At 43.5% G+C, this 14,882-nt stretch overlaps 1 protein-coding gene across 3 annotated transcripts in view; it reads left to right on the top strand.

Annotated features, from left to right (window-relative positions):
• Positions 1 to 14,882, top strand: part of WNT2B (Wnt family member 2B) — a 60,836-nt gene that overhangs the window by 44,586 nt on the left and 1,368 nt on the right. For all 3 annotated transcript variants that reach the window (XM_063450751.1, XM_063450743.1, XM_063450759.1), the window contains 2 exons: positions 9,476 to 9,753; positions 10,608 to 10,872. In XM_063450751.1, coding sequence (XP_063306821.1) covers positions 9,476 to 9,753; positions 10,608 to 10,872 — 543 coding nt within the window. The remainder of the gene's footprint in view (positions 1 to 9,475; positions 9,754 to 10,607; positions 10,873 to 14,882) is intronic.

The following is a 14,882-nucleotide window of genomic DNA, read 5'->3' as shown; positions in this document are numbered from 1 at the left end:
CCTTCACATCCCTGGCGTATCTCCAGCATAAACGAGGTACCATCTCTGACCATACCAATTTCACGCCAGGGATAAGCCCCCTCAATTTATCCACATCCCGCTTCATCCATTGAACCAGATCACGCTGGGGAATCAAGCCTAAATCGTTCCCACCCCCGTGAACTACCACCACATCCGGTAAGGCCCCTTCTGCTACCTTACGAAACAGTGCCGTACTCATGTGCTGCCAATCAAACCCCCGATAACCAAACCAGAATAATGCCACCCGGTCCACAGGAAAGCCCAGCTGCGCTCCGTCTCTTCTAACTGCGGCCCTCCTCCGTGCCCAGTGAATATACGAATGGCCGATTATCCACACCGTCCAACCTAAAAGGAAACATAACAGTGATGAAGCAGCACATACCCCCCAAAACACATCCACTTTCAACCCCCAACTCAAACCAGCCTATCCGGCCGTACATAAGAGTGAAAACGAAGCGATTCCCATCTCCCAATCCGTTTTATCCGCTCATCCCCTAAGCCCAAGCGAGCCGCTTCGGTCGCTGCACCAATGCGGAATGAATGTGTACCAAACTGCATGGGCTCCAGACCCAATCTCTGTAACCCCAAACGAAAAACCCGCACAAATTGGAACCGAGACAGCGCCGTACCGTCGGCATGTATGAAGAAACATCCGCTCCTTACTGGGTGGAGTACTAAAAACCCACGCCCGCTTGCCACCGGACACAACCCTGACCCCGGCAATTCAAATAACGTTACCGTGAAACCTTTCCCGAAGACATCCGTCTTCGATCGAACCAGCCGGATCATCACCCTGTCCCCACCAACCGTCACATCCTCCAGCCTAAGTCCGCCAACCCCTTTCTTGTTGGCACTAAGCAATTCACCAATCCGGAATGCCCCAAAAAAGGCCCACGAAAAGGCCACCGTAAACAACGTCACCTCGAACCCGGAAAAACAGATCTCAGGCAGTATGCCCAACAACCCTTGCAACACTGCAAACGAGACTGGCCGTCTCGTATCTTTCGTCTTTTTACCCTTCCTAAAACCCCGAACTGCCTGTCTCACTATAAAATGTTTCGTGACATCCGCCCATCCATTAAATTTAAACATAAACGCCAACGCCGACAAGTGCCTATCTACCATTGACGGCGACGCCTGCTTAGCGAACAACCTGCACAGTATCCATAACAGTACGTCCAGCCGAGCATCCTCAGAGCTCCCTGCCCCAACCTCCTGCATAGTATCCTCCCAAACCTGCCAAACCTTAACATAGGAAAACCATGTCCCAGGCGCTAGAGACTTCTTTACGCATTCCCCAAGCAGGACGTCCCGAGCTCCCACATCTCCGCAGGACAGGCCAGGCCTTCCTCCTCCGCCTCCGGCGCCGCCTCCCGAAAGCGCTCCCACTGCAAGCGAGACAGCGCGTCAGCAACAACATTGTCGAGTCCCGGAATATGCCGAGCACGAAACACAATATTACATGACATGCACAAGAGGACCAAGTGCCGCAACAGCTGTACCACCGGCCAGGAGGAAGCAGATAAACCATTAATAGCCTGTACCACCGCCATGTTATCCGAATTGAACACTACCCTTTTATTGGCTAACTCCGCACCCCATAACGACACCGCCACCACAACTGGGAAAAATTCCAAAAAGGCCAAGTTCCTAATTAAAGGGCTCGCCTTCCACGCCTCCGGCCACTCCTCCGCGCACCATTTACCAGCCAGGTACGCCCCGAAGCCGACACTCCCTGATGCGTCCGTAAATAAACCCACATCCGCGGAGGATCCCACCGGATCCCGAAAAAACACTCTCCCATTAAACTCACTCAAAAACCTAGCCCAAACCCTTAAATCCTCTTTCATGTCCACCGAAACTCTGACATAATGCGACGGCTTTTTAACCCCACTCGTCGCCCGTGCCAACCGCCTGCAGAACACCCTCCCCATCGGAATGACCCGACACGCAAAGTTCAAACTACCTATCAACGATTGAAGCTCGCGCAAGGTCACCTTCCTTGCCTTCTCAACCGTGACCACTAGCCGCTGAAGGGCGTGTAGCTTGTCCCTTGGCAACCTACACTCTCTCCTCACCGAGTCGATCTCCAACCCCAGGAAGCTGAGGCACGTGGTGGGCCCCACCGTCTTGTCCCCAGCCAACGGCACCCCAAATGTTTGCGCCACCCACTGAAAGGTCTGTAACACCTGACTACAGCGTTCCGTGTGAGGCGGGCCAACGCATAGAAAATCGTCGAGGTAGTGCACTATTGCACCCCCAGCCGATTCCCGCCGCACGACCCACTCCAAAAATGTGCCAAACCTTTCAAAGTAAGCGCACGATATGGCGCAACCCATAGGTAAACACAAATCCACAAAATACCCCCCCTCGAAATAGCACCCCAATAAGTGATGACAATCCGGGTGTATGGGAAGCAGCCGAAAAGCTGCCTCCACATCCAACTTCGCCATCAGTGCCCCCTGACCTGCTTTCCTAACCAACTCAACAGCCCTGTCAGAACAGAGCACAGGGCCTCGTCGATATCATCATTAACCGAAGCCCCGTGTGGGTACGATAAATGATGTATCATACGGAATTTACCCACCTCCTTCTTGGGGACTACCCCGAGTGGAGACACTCGCAAACCAACCAACGGCGGGGAAGGGAATGGCCCCGCCATTCTCCCCAATTGCACTTCCTTACATAACTTATCTCGAGCGACCCCTGGATGATCCCCCACAGACCGCAAGTTTTTACACAACGCTCCCGAAGCCCTATCCCGAAACGGAATCCTGAAACCTTCTGTAAAACCGAGCAGCAAAAACCGAGCCACCTCCTGGTTATCGTATATTCTTAACCAAGGCAGCATCGCGCCTACCTTCACCGGTGACGCCCCCAGCTGCAGACGCAGCAGCGGATGCACCGGCGCCTCCCCCTCCCACGTTCGGCTTACCCTTCCTAAAGCACCTGGAGACTCCATGATTGCCCCCGCAACCGGAGCACTCATGTTTGAATCTGCAGGACGCTCCCCACTTACACTGGCTCTCATTGTAGAGCCAGCAAAACCCCTTCTTCTGTCCCGCCGACGCGGTACCCGAGCCCGCGCCGGCTGTTCCGAGAAAGGGGGCACTCTTCTGTGCCATCATCAGCCTCATCCACAAAGGCAGGTCCATCTGGTCCCACCGCATGGACGGATTAGCCGCTAAGCGTTGACGAAATTGTTCGTCATACTTCCACCACGCCAAACCCCCGTAGGTACGATACGCGTCCCCAATCCCGTCTAAATAACAAAACAGCTGCGAACAGCGATCAGGGTATTTCTCCCCTATCACGCTCGCCAAAATACAAAAGGCTCTCAACCAGTTCCCAAAGGACTTGGGTATCTTCCGATACCTCCGCCTCTTTTCCTCCTCCTCCTTTTTAGCATCCTTCTTATCCTCCTCTTTCAAATCCAAAAACTCGTCCAGGGGAAGCAGGGAAAATATTTCCACAAACTCCCCTCTCCATATCTTATCCTTAATATCCACTTTTAAGTGGCACCCCAGCGGCCCCGCAAAAGACACATGAACATTCTGCCGTGCCGCATCCGTCACCTCCCCGCAGAGATCGACAAGATCTCCTTCCCCACCAGTCAGTCCCTGACCCGGTCTCGTGGCGGCCTCACCCCCTTTCAGCGTTGCGGCCGCTGCTGCCTTCGACCCCGCCTCCCGACCGCCATCCGCGACCCACACCTTCTCAAACTGCGTCGGTGACCCCCCGTCCCCCGACCATGATTCTAATAATGATCGCAAACACCCCAGCAAATTCCCCGAGTGTGGTGCAGTTGGAGACTCACCGCTCGAGCCCCCGGCCGCTGCTGGCCGCGGGGGCGCCATCTTGTCCACAGCATCGGCCGACCCAGAAGGAACCAGTGGACGCCGACTCCTGCCCGCCTGTTCGTGCTTCGTTCCCGTGGGCGTCCTACACAGCGACCTGCAAGGAGAATATAGCCTGGGTGAACTGTCCGACTGCAGTCCCACCCGCCCCACATCCCTGTGAGCAGACCTGACATCCCCACTCCTACGCTCGTAACGTCCCTCCTGCTCGCTTCTCCTCCTCCTCCGAGTGGCAAAACTCCTCTCTGACGATCCTGACTCACTGTGCCTGCGCCTCCGCCACCTGTCCCTGGAAACAGACCTCCTCCCCTTGTTCCGATTCCTTACTGGGCTCCTGTCCCCTAGCCTCCGTCTGTCTTCAGATCTCCGCCTGCTGTCCCTACAATCCGCTCCTCCACGCTGACGTCCTCCGCTGCTCCCACTGCTGGCGCTCCTCCTATCCCGCTGATCCTGGGAGCGACCCCTAATGGCCTCCCGCCCACCGCTGTCCTGGGTGCCACCGTCATCCCGGCCAGCCACCCGCTGTCCTGTGGCCACTGCGCTTGTCGTCATCCCCCTCTGCACACCTGCACGCCTGTCTCCCCTGTGCTCCACACTACCGCTCCTTGCTGCATCAGAGACCCCAGCTACACCACTGCTGCGTCCGTCACCCCTCCTTCCTATGCTCCTGGCCACGCTCCTCCGCTCCTGTAAATCTACAGCGCCATCCCTCTTGCCCCTAGCTCCAGTCACTGCCTGCTGCGTTATGCTGACCTGGTCCCCCTCCAAATCTTGGGAGACCGCTGCCTTGTCACTGCCAGTACCACGCACACTCCCCTGCCCCTCAGCTCTGCCCCCAGGGGGCGACTCACCGGGACGTCTTGGGCTGCTATCGGGCCCTTCCACCGAGTCCTCTCTGTCCACTCCGGCACTGGCCTGTCCCCCCGCCTCCCTCCGGCAGGGGGCGCTCGACGAGGGAGGCCTCTTCCTGGCCTGCAACCTCACCGCCCCGGCGTTGCGCCCGGCTGGCGGTCCCGGCCGGCGGTTCACTCCCCGTCCTTGTTTTCCGGCTGGTAGCACGGCCTGCCTCAAACTGCTGCCCGCTGAGCTCCTCCTCCGTCGCGCTGCCGGACCCGCTCCCGGACTCAGCCGTTGAGGCGGCCTGGCTCTCCTCTCCGGCCTCCGATCCGGAACCGCATGGGGGGGAGCAGACGTGCTCGGAACCCCCAACTGCTCCTGCAGCCACGCCATACCCTTCTCCTTCACCACGGACCGCACACCCGACAGAATTTCCTCCAAAGAAGCCATGCTGCACCTGAAAAAGAAGAAAAGAAGAGCCCAGCCGACCTGCAACAATTTACAGGTAAGAAAGGCTCAAATTAGAATGGACTTACCCCAAAATGGCCGCTATTTAACATCCCTTCTAACCACGCCCCCTAGCACGAACCTTAGGACAACCCCTTGACCTAAACTTCACCTGCCTGCTCCTGGCTCTGTCAAGGCCCACTTCTCCCTGCGTTGCTCCGTGGTTTCATTTCTGTAGAATGGTCATCAAATCTATTATGTATTTAGGGGGCAAACAGAGCAAACCACCTCAATATTGTGTGTGTATATATATACGGTATATCTCCTTGGAAACAGTAGTGGAGCAGTAGTAATTATATTAATGTGGACCTCCATAATGGTAAGCTATAGTTCAGTGATTTCATTCCTGCTGCCTACATCCTGGGAGGTAGAGCTGTCATCCATCATTCTGCTTCCTGAAGTCTTTTCACATAACATGCCTGACAGCCAGAAACATACGTATGACTGAAAGAAGTTTTTTCGCCAAGTCATTTTGCTGCAGCTAAGGTAGCCTCGATAAATAGTGAGAGCATATTAAAGATTAGCCATTTTATTATACACTTTCCTAATACCCAGGCTGTTCATCTGTTATATTCATGCCACATCCAAAAATATTTTTTAAAGGAGATATACTATGGGCACAATGTCCATATTGTATCGCCGGCTCGCACTCCTCACTTTGAAACCAAAACTATATTGCAAACATGTAGTTCGTCCTTGCTCTCATATACTGCAACTTGTGTTTTATACTGTAACGGTGAACATATGCCACTATGCCCCTTTACACCTCCCTCTCCTTATTCCTTTCTGTACCCTCCCAAACTTTGAAAATAAATACAATTTTCAAAAGAAAAAAAAATACAAGATTATCTATCACCTCTTATCTATTACTATTATTATAGTATACTATATTATACTATATTCTTATCTATTATCTATTATTATCTTTACTGAGTTCCTAATATCTCAGATTACTGTTGCTAAAATTAACATTTAACCAAACCATATTAGATATCAATCTGATATCTAGTTATTTGTATGTGTCTGGGTATATGTGTCTTTTGTTGCTTTTACTATGCTTTTCGTATTGCTTTTCCTGCTGTTTAACTATTTTATAGAATATGTAGGTGCTTTGAAAATAAATTAAAAGGAAAAAATAATACCCCGCGCATAAAATCAGACATCTGCTTAAATGCACACATCAGTCTATCTTGGCTTGTAACCGAGCACTACGCTGCTGTATCTCCTTATAAAAGTGACTTGTTGTATAAATGAACCAAGTGGTTATTGGAGATTAGTATAGTGCAGAGAAGCTGATTGTGTTGAAGATACCTAAACCCCAAAGAGAATTGTCTAAACAGTAATTGGATATGTAAACATTTAGAGAGATGTCTGAGCAGGGCATCAGGTATTTGGATAGTGTGGGATCTGTGTGAACAAAAATATGTAGGGCCTTCAAACCCGGACACAGGATTGTAGGGGTTGGATGGTATTTATTGCAATCTGAACTAAACAGTCCTCTTAGTGGAAAATTAGGTGATTTAGTTCAAATGTTAGAAAACAAGCACAGAATGGTTAGTTTACTCAGTAATGCAGTAATTCTATACAGACTTGAAACAAAAATTATATTTAAGTGTAATTTGTCATTTTCACAGAATATGATTCTAAGGGTTGCATAAACAAGTAACATATTGTAATGCCTAAGGGCAATCAGTGGCACATGCCACTATGATGACATCACTCTCGTCTTTTTCGATGCCCCACCCTCCCCCCATGTTCTGATTCACCATATCATATAGCTCACATGGGAACAGTGACATACTCTAAGTCACTAAGTATGTACCAACATGATACATGGAGCAAAGTCACTAAATAAGAAACTATTATATAAAGTAATAGTGATTAGCAATATTAGAATGCTCACACATCTTGCTAGAGGACCATAAAAGGCACCCAGACCACATAATCTAATTGTCTCATTGAAGTGGTCTGTAATTTTAACCCTGCAATGCAAGTCATTGTAATTTTGTATAAGCTATAATGTTTACATTGCATGGTTAAATACATCTCTAGTGGCCACAAGAAATGTCTTCCATTGCAACAACCAAGTTTTACATGGTCATCTGGCCAAATGCACCTAATAGGAGAAGCATTTGATTGAATGAACGCACGGTGCTCGCCAGCATGCGCATCAGTCCTCAATACTCCTTAATGAAGAGCAGTAAATTGGACTAATGCCTGGTTATGACACCTCTTCGATGACACCACAGGAGGCACAGCAGCAGCAGCACACAGGGAGCCTCAACACTGGCAAAGAGGAAAGCTATACATTTAATAAACAAATACTTATCTAAATAGCTACAGCATCGCTATAGTGTAAGGAATACTGGTTAGTTGGAGACTCTAGTGCCTTACCTGTATGTGTGATGTTTTGAACATAAACATGCCAAGAAATGATTTTCAGCCATGACAAAATATTAAACTATTTGACTTTACAACCAATCAGTTACTATACAGTAATTAAGATACTGGGATTCAGAGACAGGGGGAGACATTTTGCCTTAAAGGAACACTCCAGACTACTAAAACAGTTTAGCTTTCTAAAGTACTCTATGTGCGAATAGTGTGTTCTCTTTTTATCTTTTATAAAAAATGCAGATTGCAATAGATATTGGCACTATTATAAATGAACCTTGTGTGTTACAGTCACCTGGCTGTCAATGAGACACCAGGTTCTGTTATGCTCTTGTTTGGTTAGCTTGGTGGAGCTAAACTCAACTCAGCAATGTCTAGAGTACCTGCCTTGCAAAGACTCCTCATTGAGCTGCATTGGAAAGTCGGTGATTGAACAGATACAGAAAAGAGATTTGCAGCTTTTGCAGCTGTTTTTAGATTTACCCCAATGGAAAAAATGCATCCTTAAATCTATACTTGTTTTCATTGTGGGTATATCTACTAAAAAATAATACTACGTTTTAATGGATTTGAGCAATGGAGAGTCGCTTTACTAGGGACACTTAGAAGGAATGCAAGGGGGCATAATTCTGGTAAGCAGATAGCTCCCTATCTAATCCTTGGAGATTGCTTTATAGAGAAAAGAATTTGAGAAAATAGCTGCTTGGAAATAGTGTTCCAGTTTTATAGGTCTTGTCAACAGGGCTCCCCTATGTTTTATGTACCAATAAATCCTTTGTCAATGAGTGATGTCTTGGGAAAGTTTACTTAACCTGATGCAGTTGTATATGACAAAACATTAAATAACATAAGGAGTACATTGTTTTAATACGCTCTGTCTGAAATATATAATCTGTAGTCATGACAGGTAGCAAAGGGAGCTTGGAAGCTATTCTGATTCGCCTTCGACCCACGTGCATTTTTCATTTATAGATATTTCACAAGAACTGAAAACCATTAATAAATGAAAATCTAGCATCAAATACCTGCTATCAATTCCAGGAGGTTTTTTTTTTTTTTTTATTCTGCTGGATTTATGGTAGGTTGAGATCCCTGAGTCCTAAAGATAGTCACTGCTAGAAGATAAAAGCCAATCAGTTGAATGAATAATCCCCAGAGGAGATATGAGGAGGCTGTGCAGCTGTGTTTCATTGTTTAACAATACTAAACATGAATGCATATTTTCATTTTACTTAAATACTTCTATCTAATAAATAAGCCATGCCATGGCTCCGATAGCATCATGCTTCAACATGCAATTACTAGTGTTAATTCTCTAGCTCCCAAATTTCTTCCTTTGATGTAAGCTCTTGAGGACCTGCATGTTGTTACTGTGAACCCCATACAATAACTTGGTACGTGTGGTTTGCACCCTTTGGAGAGCTTTTATTCACTAAGTCAAAAAGGATAACATGACTTTTACAACTTTGGAAAAAAGGCTCACCAATTCTTTCAAGCACTCAATTAGGTCACTTAGATTTTCCAATGAGTTAAAATATATATTTTTTCCTTTTACTCATTTTACCATTTTACCATTTTCTGTTATGATTTTTCTTATTCCTGTTGACTATTACAGGTAAAAAAAAAAATATTATTATTATGTTTTATATGTGTGTAACTAATTACTGGAAAATAATTGGGTACAGGTATTCAGACTGAGAGACTAGATCAGTCACTTTTTTAAAAAATAAATATTAATAATTTGTTTAATCAGATTTCACATTCGATGTTATGTCAACTTATGGAACTTTATAAAGATCCCTTACACCAATATTATGCATAGAAGCAAACGTATGACTTGTATACACTTCATTTCATAGGTAGCCGAGAAACAGCCTTTGTCTATGCTATTTCCTATGCTGGAGTGGTTTATGCTATTACCCGAGCCTGTAGCCAAGGGGAACTTAAGTCTTGCAGTTGTGATCCCAAGAAACGGGGACGTTACAAGGACGAAAGAGGGGAGTTTGACTGGGGAGGCTGCAGTGACAATATTGACTTTGGGATTGAATTTGCCAAAGATTTTGTGGACGCCGAAGAAAGAAAAGTTAAAGATGCAAGGGCCTTAATGAACCTTCACAACAATCGTTGTGGAAGAATGGTAAGTCACCATGGTTTAGATGCAGAGAAATTAGACAAGATGTGTTATCAATTAAAGAGATCAGGGGTCTACAGCAAAGAGAAGATAGTTCCCCCCAAAACTCTTGATTGGGCTATGTTTTTGCTTAGTTGATATATAAAAGAGTTGGATATAATGCTAGTGTTTTCCAACCAATAATAAAAACAAAACAGAAATTAGACCAAAATAATCTCCAGACCTGTTAATTTGTTTGTACATTATAATTAGTACGAGACCAGAGCTAAACTATGTTCAATGTGTTGCACACATGCGGCACTCAGACAGTTAATACTTTTGGGACAGAACACACTAGAGAAGAAGACAGCACATATTTAGTGCAATAAATATACTTCCACACTAGAAAATTTATATTCCTCTAAAATACAGAAAGTGAATAGTTATGGTTTCAATGGGAGTCATGAGATAACATCTAAAGTGGAAGAGGGAGTTGTGGGAGGCATTTATCTGCCAGATTTTCTTCGCCCATATTGTAGCATCAACTTTAAATGGCATATTTGGAATTCTTGTCTATTCTTTATTTATTAAGTGTACAATAGGTTCCTCGTTCCTAATTTCATTTGTTGTATGTATGTAATGGTTCTTTAGAGGCCTGTTTGTTTTACTGTGGTATTAGAAAAGGATAGAAAGAGCGGGAGATGAGCTTTTTTTGCTGAGAATTATTAAGGTATCTTGGGAAGGACTGCTCAACAGAGGTTGTGAACATGTGATATATTGTTTAAAACAGTTCCTTTATCTTATGAGGGTCTGACACATGCTAATCCCTGTGTGCTGTTAAGTATGCCAGCTAATCTGATGTCTTTTTTCCTTTATTTTAGGCAGTTAAACGTTTTATGAAGCTTGAATGTAAGTGCCACGGGGTCAGTGGGTCATGTACATTAAGGACTTGTTGGCGTGCTATGTCAGACTTCCGAAAAACAGGGGACTATCTCAGAAGAAAATATAATGGTGCAATCCAGGTTACCATGAATCAAGATGGCAGTGGTTTCACAGTGGCCAATCAGAACTTCAGAAAACCCACCAAAAAGGACTTAGTCTATTTCGAAAACTCCCCTGATTACTGTGTGATGGACAAGTCTGCAGGTAAAATCTGTTTATCTTCTCTGAGGGACGAGTTGAGTGAAATGTTGTGAAAACCACTAGCTAAATTCTGCTGCAGGAGGGAGATAATTATTTTCAAAACTCAGCACCTTGTTTGATCTTTTGTCAGTCAAAATATACAGTACTCAGACACTTCCTTTCTTGTTTGGAACTCGTCGGTTCCTAAAGATTTAAAATAACAGCCAAAACAACTTAGATTCAACAGATCAGTATTGTTTAAAATACATATACATTATGGATTTATCTTTTAACACATTGTAACTAACTCAGGTCACAATTTAACAACTAGTATATCATTTAAAGCAGAGGAATTACATTCTTTTTTTATTTAAAACAGTTAAAACTTACATAAATTATTCTAAAGCATAAGGAAATGTTTTTGGTTTTGTTTTTCATTTAGCAAATTTGTACAAACGTTTTAAGGTTAGCTGGAACTGATCATTGAATACAAAGTAACTAAGAAGGTCAAAACAAGTTGCTATTTTGGCACCAGAAGTCACTTTACTTAAAATAAAATGAGCAGAAATGACCTATTGCTTGGGTTGCAAATTTTTACCATGAGGGTAAAAAATGTAGTAGACTAAAAAGAAAAGGACTTGGTAGAAAAAAATACTGCACTAAAATGAGAATTGCTCGAAATTAAACATTAATTCACATGTAATTTTAAGGGCAAAAGAGCCAAACTGAATACAGAATCAATTTGGAGAATTTTTCAATTTTGGCTAACGTTTGAAGTCTACTTCGAATACTTCGAATTCCTCTCAATTTTCACTTCAGTGAATAAACCTGAGTATGCTACTATATATGTTACGGTGTAATTATTTATAAATTGAGTGGAGCTTTTGAGCTTCTAAAAACTGCAAAATATATCCACACACAATCTCCTACATACAAAAACTCAGCCTCACGCATAAATACATACACTCACTCAGTCTCTAAAATCGACATATGAAGTGGTCTGGGTCCAGTGGCTTTGTCATTTTAACCATGCAACGTATTACTTGGAAAAACCTGTAATGTTTACATTGCAAGGTTAAATACACCTCTCTAGGGTCTGTCTTGCTGAAAGCCACTAGAGGCGCTCTCTCATCCAGAACCGAGTAAAACTTGGTCCTGAAGTCAAATACTGCTGATAGCAGCACTTGATTGGAGGAATGCATCGTTTTGCCATGCGTGCATATCTCCAATCCATTGCTTCAGCAGTAGAGTGCCTGGAAATGAGGTAAGTAATCCTTCTTTAACTTCTTTTTTTTTTTTTTTAGTGGACAGAAGGGAACCTATAGACCCAGAAAAATTTTATTTCAGGACTGTAGTATCCGTTTAAATATGATATTGTGATATGCTAAAACATATGTTATTTCATTACATTTCTCTTTTTGTTTTACAAGTCAATATTAACAAAACATTGCTATTCATTTATAAAGAAATAAGAATTGTGTTTGGGGAACCTTGTTATCCATGTTTATAGTCATTTCTATATACTGGTCTTTGCATTAGGCTGGTCATTGGGAGAGGGAATATGATGAGAGCTTACAGACTTGCCAAGGTGGTCTATCTCAGGGGTGCCCATAAAGTAAATATCCAGATGTTGTAAAACTACAGCTCCTATGATGCTTTTGTCATTCTAAAGGCACACAAAGCATCATGGGAGTTGTACTTCTAGGACATCTGGGGATCTACTTTTTTGGGCACCCCTGGTCTACCTGTTCAGCTCATTTTATTTACTGTTTGAACTAGGTGGATAAAACAAACTACATTTTAGTTTGATCCATGTTTGCATGTTTTGAATACAAATAGAACTGTAATTTCTCTTCCTGTAAAATAACACATTTTACAAGTTCAAAGGGTGAGGTCAGGTTGGTTAAAGGGGTATTCAAAGCACCATAACCACTTTATCCCTTGCACACGCTCAGCCAAGTAGTGTGAAAAGATACAGAAAAGTGATATTGTTAAAGTACAATTAGAAGTACAGTAGTTGCTGGAGGGTCCCAGGTTAATGTCAAATCATTCAAATATGGTTTGACTCCTTATCATGGAAAGTCAAGGAGTCATGGGGGCGTCATACCACTGTTGCAGACTGTAGCGTTTATAAAGCTTAGAATGCCCTTTCAAAATAGAGTATGCTCCAAAACACTCCTCTATAAAGTTAACAAAAACTTTGACTTCATATTTATTTGGAATAAGAACACAAAAATATTATATGAGTGCAACATTAAATTTCCCCACTGACCGTATTCATTTTATTTCCTTTTCAAAACCGTGTATAAGCTGACGGTATATCAATTTTTTTCATTGAAAACCTGCCCCCCACGGATTTTCTTGCGTTCCTTAATCAGTGTGCCTGCACAGTTCAGCAGTTTAAGAATTTATTAACACATTTGCACATATATCTTGCTTCTAGTGCTGAGAAGATAATATTTCTGCTAGTTCCCTTGGCGTTCTTTTTCTGATTGAATGCCCGTCCTTTTTAGATTTTTAGATATTATTTACACGTTTTTAATAATTGTTTGCTAACAGTGACAATTTGATAGAAAGCTTTGCCACCAATTTTTCTTGTTTGGGGATTCGAATGCTCAGTTTGTAGGACTTTTCATAGAATTCTTTAATGCCTGATCAGGTTCACACTTAAAGAAAGCAAGACAGGGTCCATTGGAACTTGGCAAGTTTAATGTAAATTGCCTTGGTGTGAGGCCATATAGATGTTTTCACATATTTGAGTTACTGACCGAACAGTGGATAGTTTGAGGGACTTTGGAGATGGTTTCGGATGACCACTCATTATCGTACTACCTGCAGATTTTTCTCATTAGTAAATAATCTCTTTAACCTATTCCTCATCGTATAAAACTGTGTAATCTCGGGGAATATGAAAATAAATAGTATCAATGATTACTTGTGTAGAGTTGTAAATGAGACAATCATAAAGGCAAAATCAGCTCAGAAAATAGCATGCTCCAAAAAGTTAATGTTGTTATTCTTGCAGGGTTATCCACTAACCCGTGAGCTGTTGGTAATCAACCAGGGAATTATATCTCAGCTATAAAAGTGGCTGAACTGTATATTTTTTCCAATCTCACTATTTTCTAAAAACATTTGAAATCCCCTGGTAAATTCATGAATAAACCTGTGTCGTAAAAGCTTGAAGGATATACTAAAGCAACATAAAGTTTATTTAACCCTGGTGTACATTTTTTTAGGCAGAAAAGAGGTTAATTTCAGCAAAAACAAATTTAGGAGAATACATTTTTTGTATTATCAATGCCTTGCTACATTGCCACCTTGTTACGGAGATATGATTCACTCAAATAGTTCTCCTTGGTATACATCCCCTAGGGTATGCTACCGAATCGACTTAATGGGTCCTTAATCCTTTCACTCTAACAGTTGCTAGAGGGAGATGGGCAAGGCCACAGAGAAAGATCAAAAGGAGTTCATTATCAAAGGAATGTTCTGCCTTTAAACATGACATGTAGTCAGAGAGGGGGGGAAAGTCTTGTGGATGTCACATCACAGCTAAGGAGAATGCTCACAGGCACGGCCAGATTACTTAATAGTGCCAGGAACCAGGACTTAACCCTTCCACCTGAAGAATGAAGGCTTGTTAGTGCTCCAGGTAGAAAGAAAGCAAGGGAAAGGCATAGCAATAAAAGTGATGATAATAAAAAACAAGGTGATGGTTTTGTCTATGTGAAAATTATACTTATCTAAGACATGTTTGAGGTAACTCTAAAACGCATTAACCTTTAATAAGATCCATCACTAACACTTTATGTGATCATTCACATCTCAAATCAGTTCTAAATAAGCACAACGATGGCATGACTAACGCTAATCTGTTACATAATAAAGTTCAGTCAACCAAAGGCGGATTTAGAATTATTGAGCTGAACTAAGGCAGATGTTTCTTAAATGTGTTAAACGGACAAAGTTAAGGCAAAGCGAAAAATAATTATTAGGCATATGTTAACATCTGTATGGATCTCTATGCAATG

This window comes from Pelobates fuscus, chromosome 1 (assembly GCF_036172605.1).
Source record: "Pelobates fuscus isolate aPelFus1 chromosome 1, aPelFus1.pri, whole genome shotgun sequence".
NCBI lineage: Eukaryota > Metazoa > Chordata > Amphibia > Anura > Pelobatidae > Pelobates > Pelobates fuscus.
This window is presented reverse-complemented; position numbering and strand designations above follow the sequence as displayed.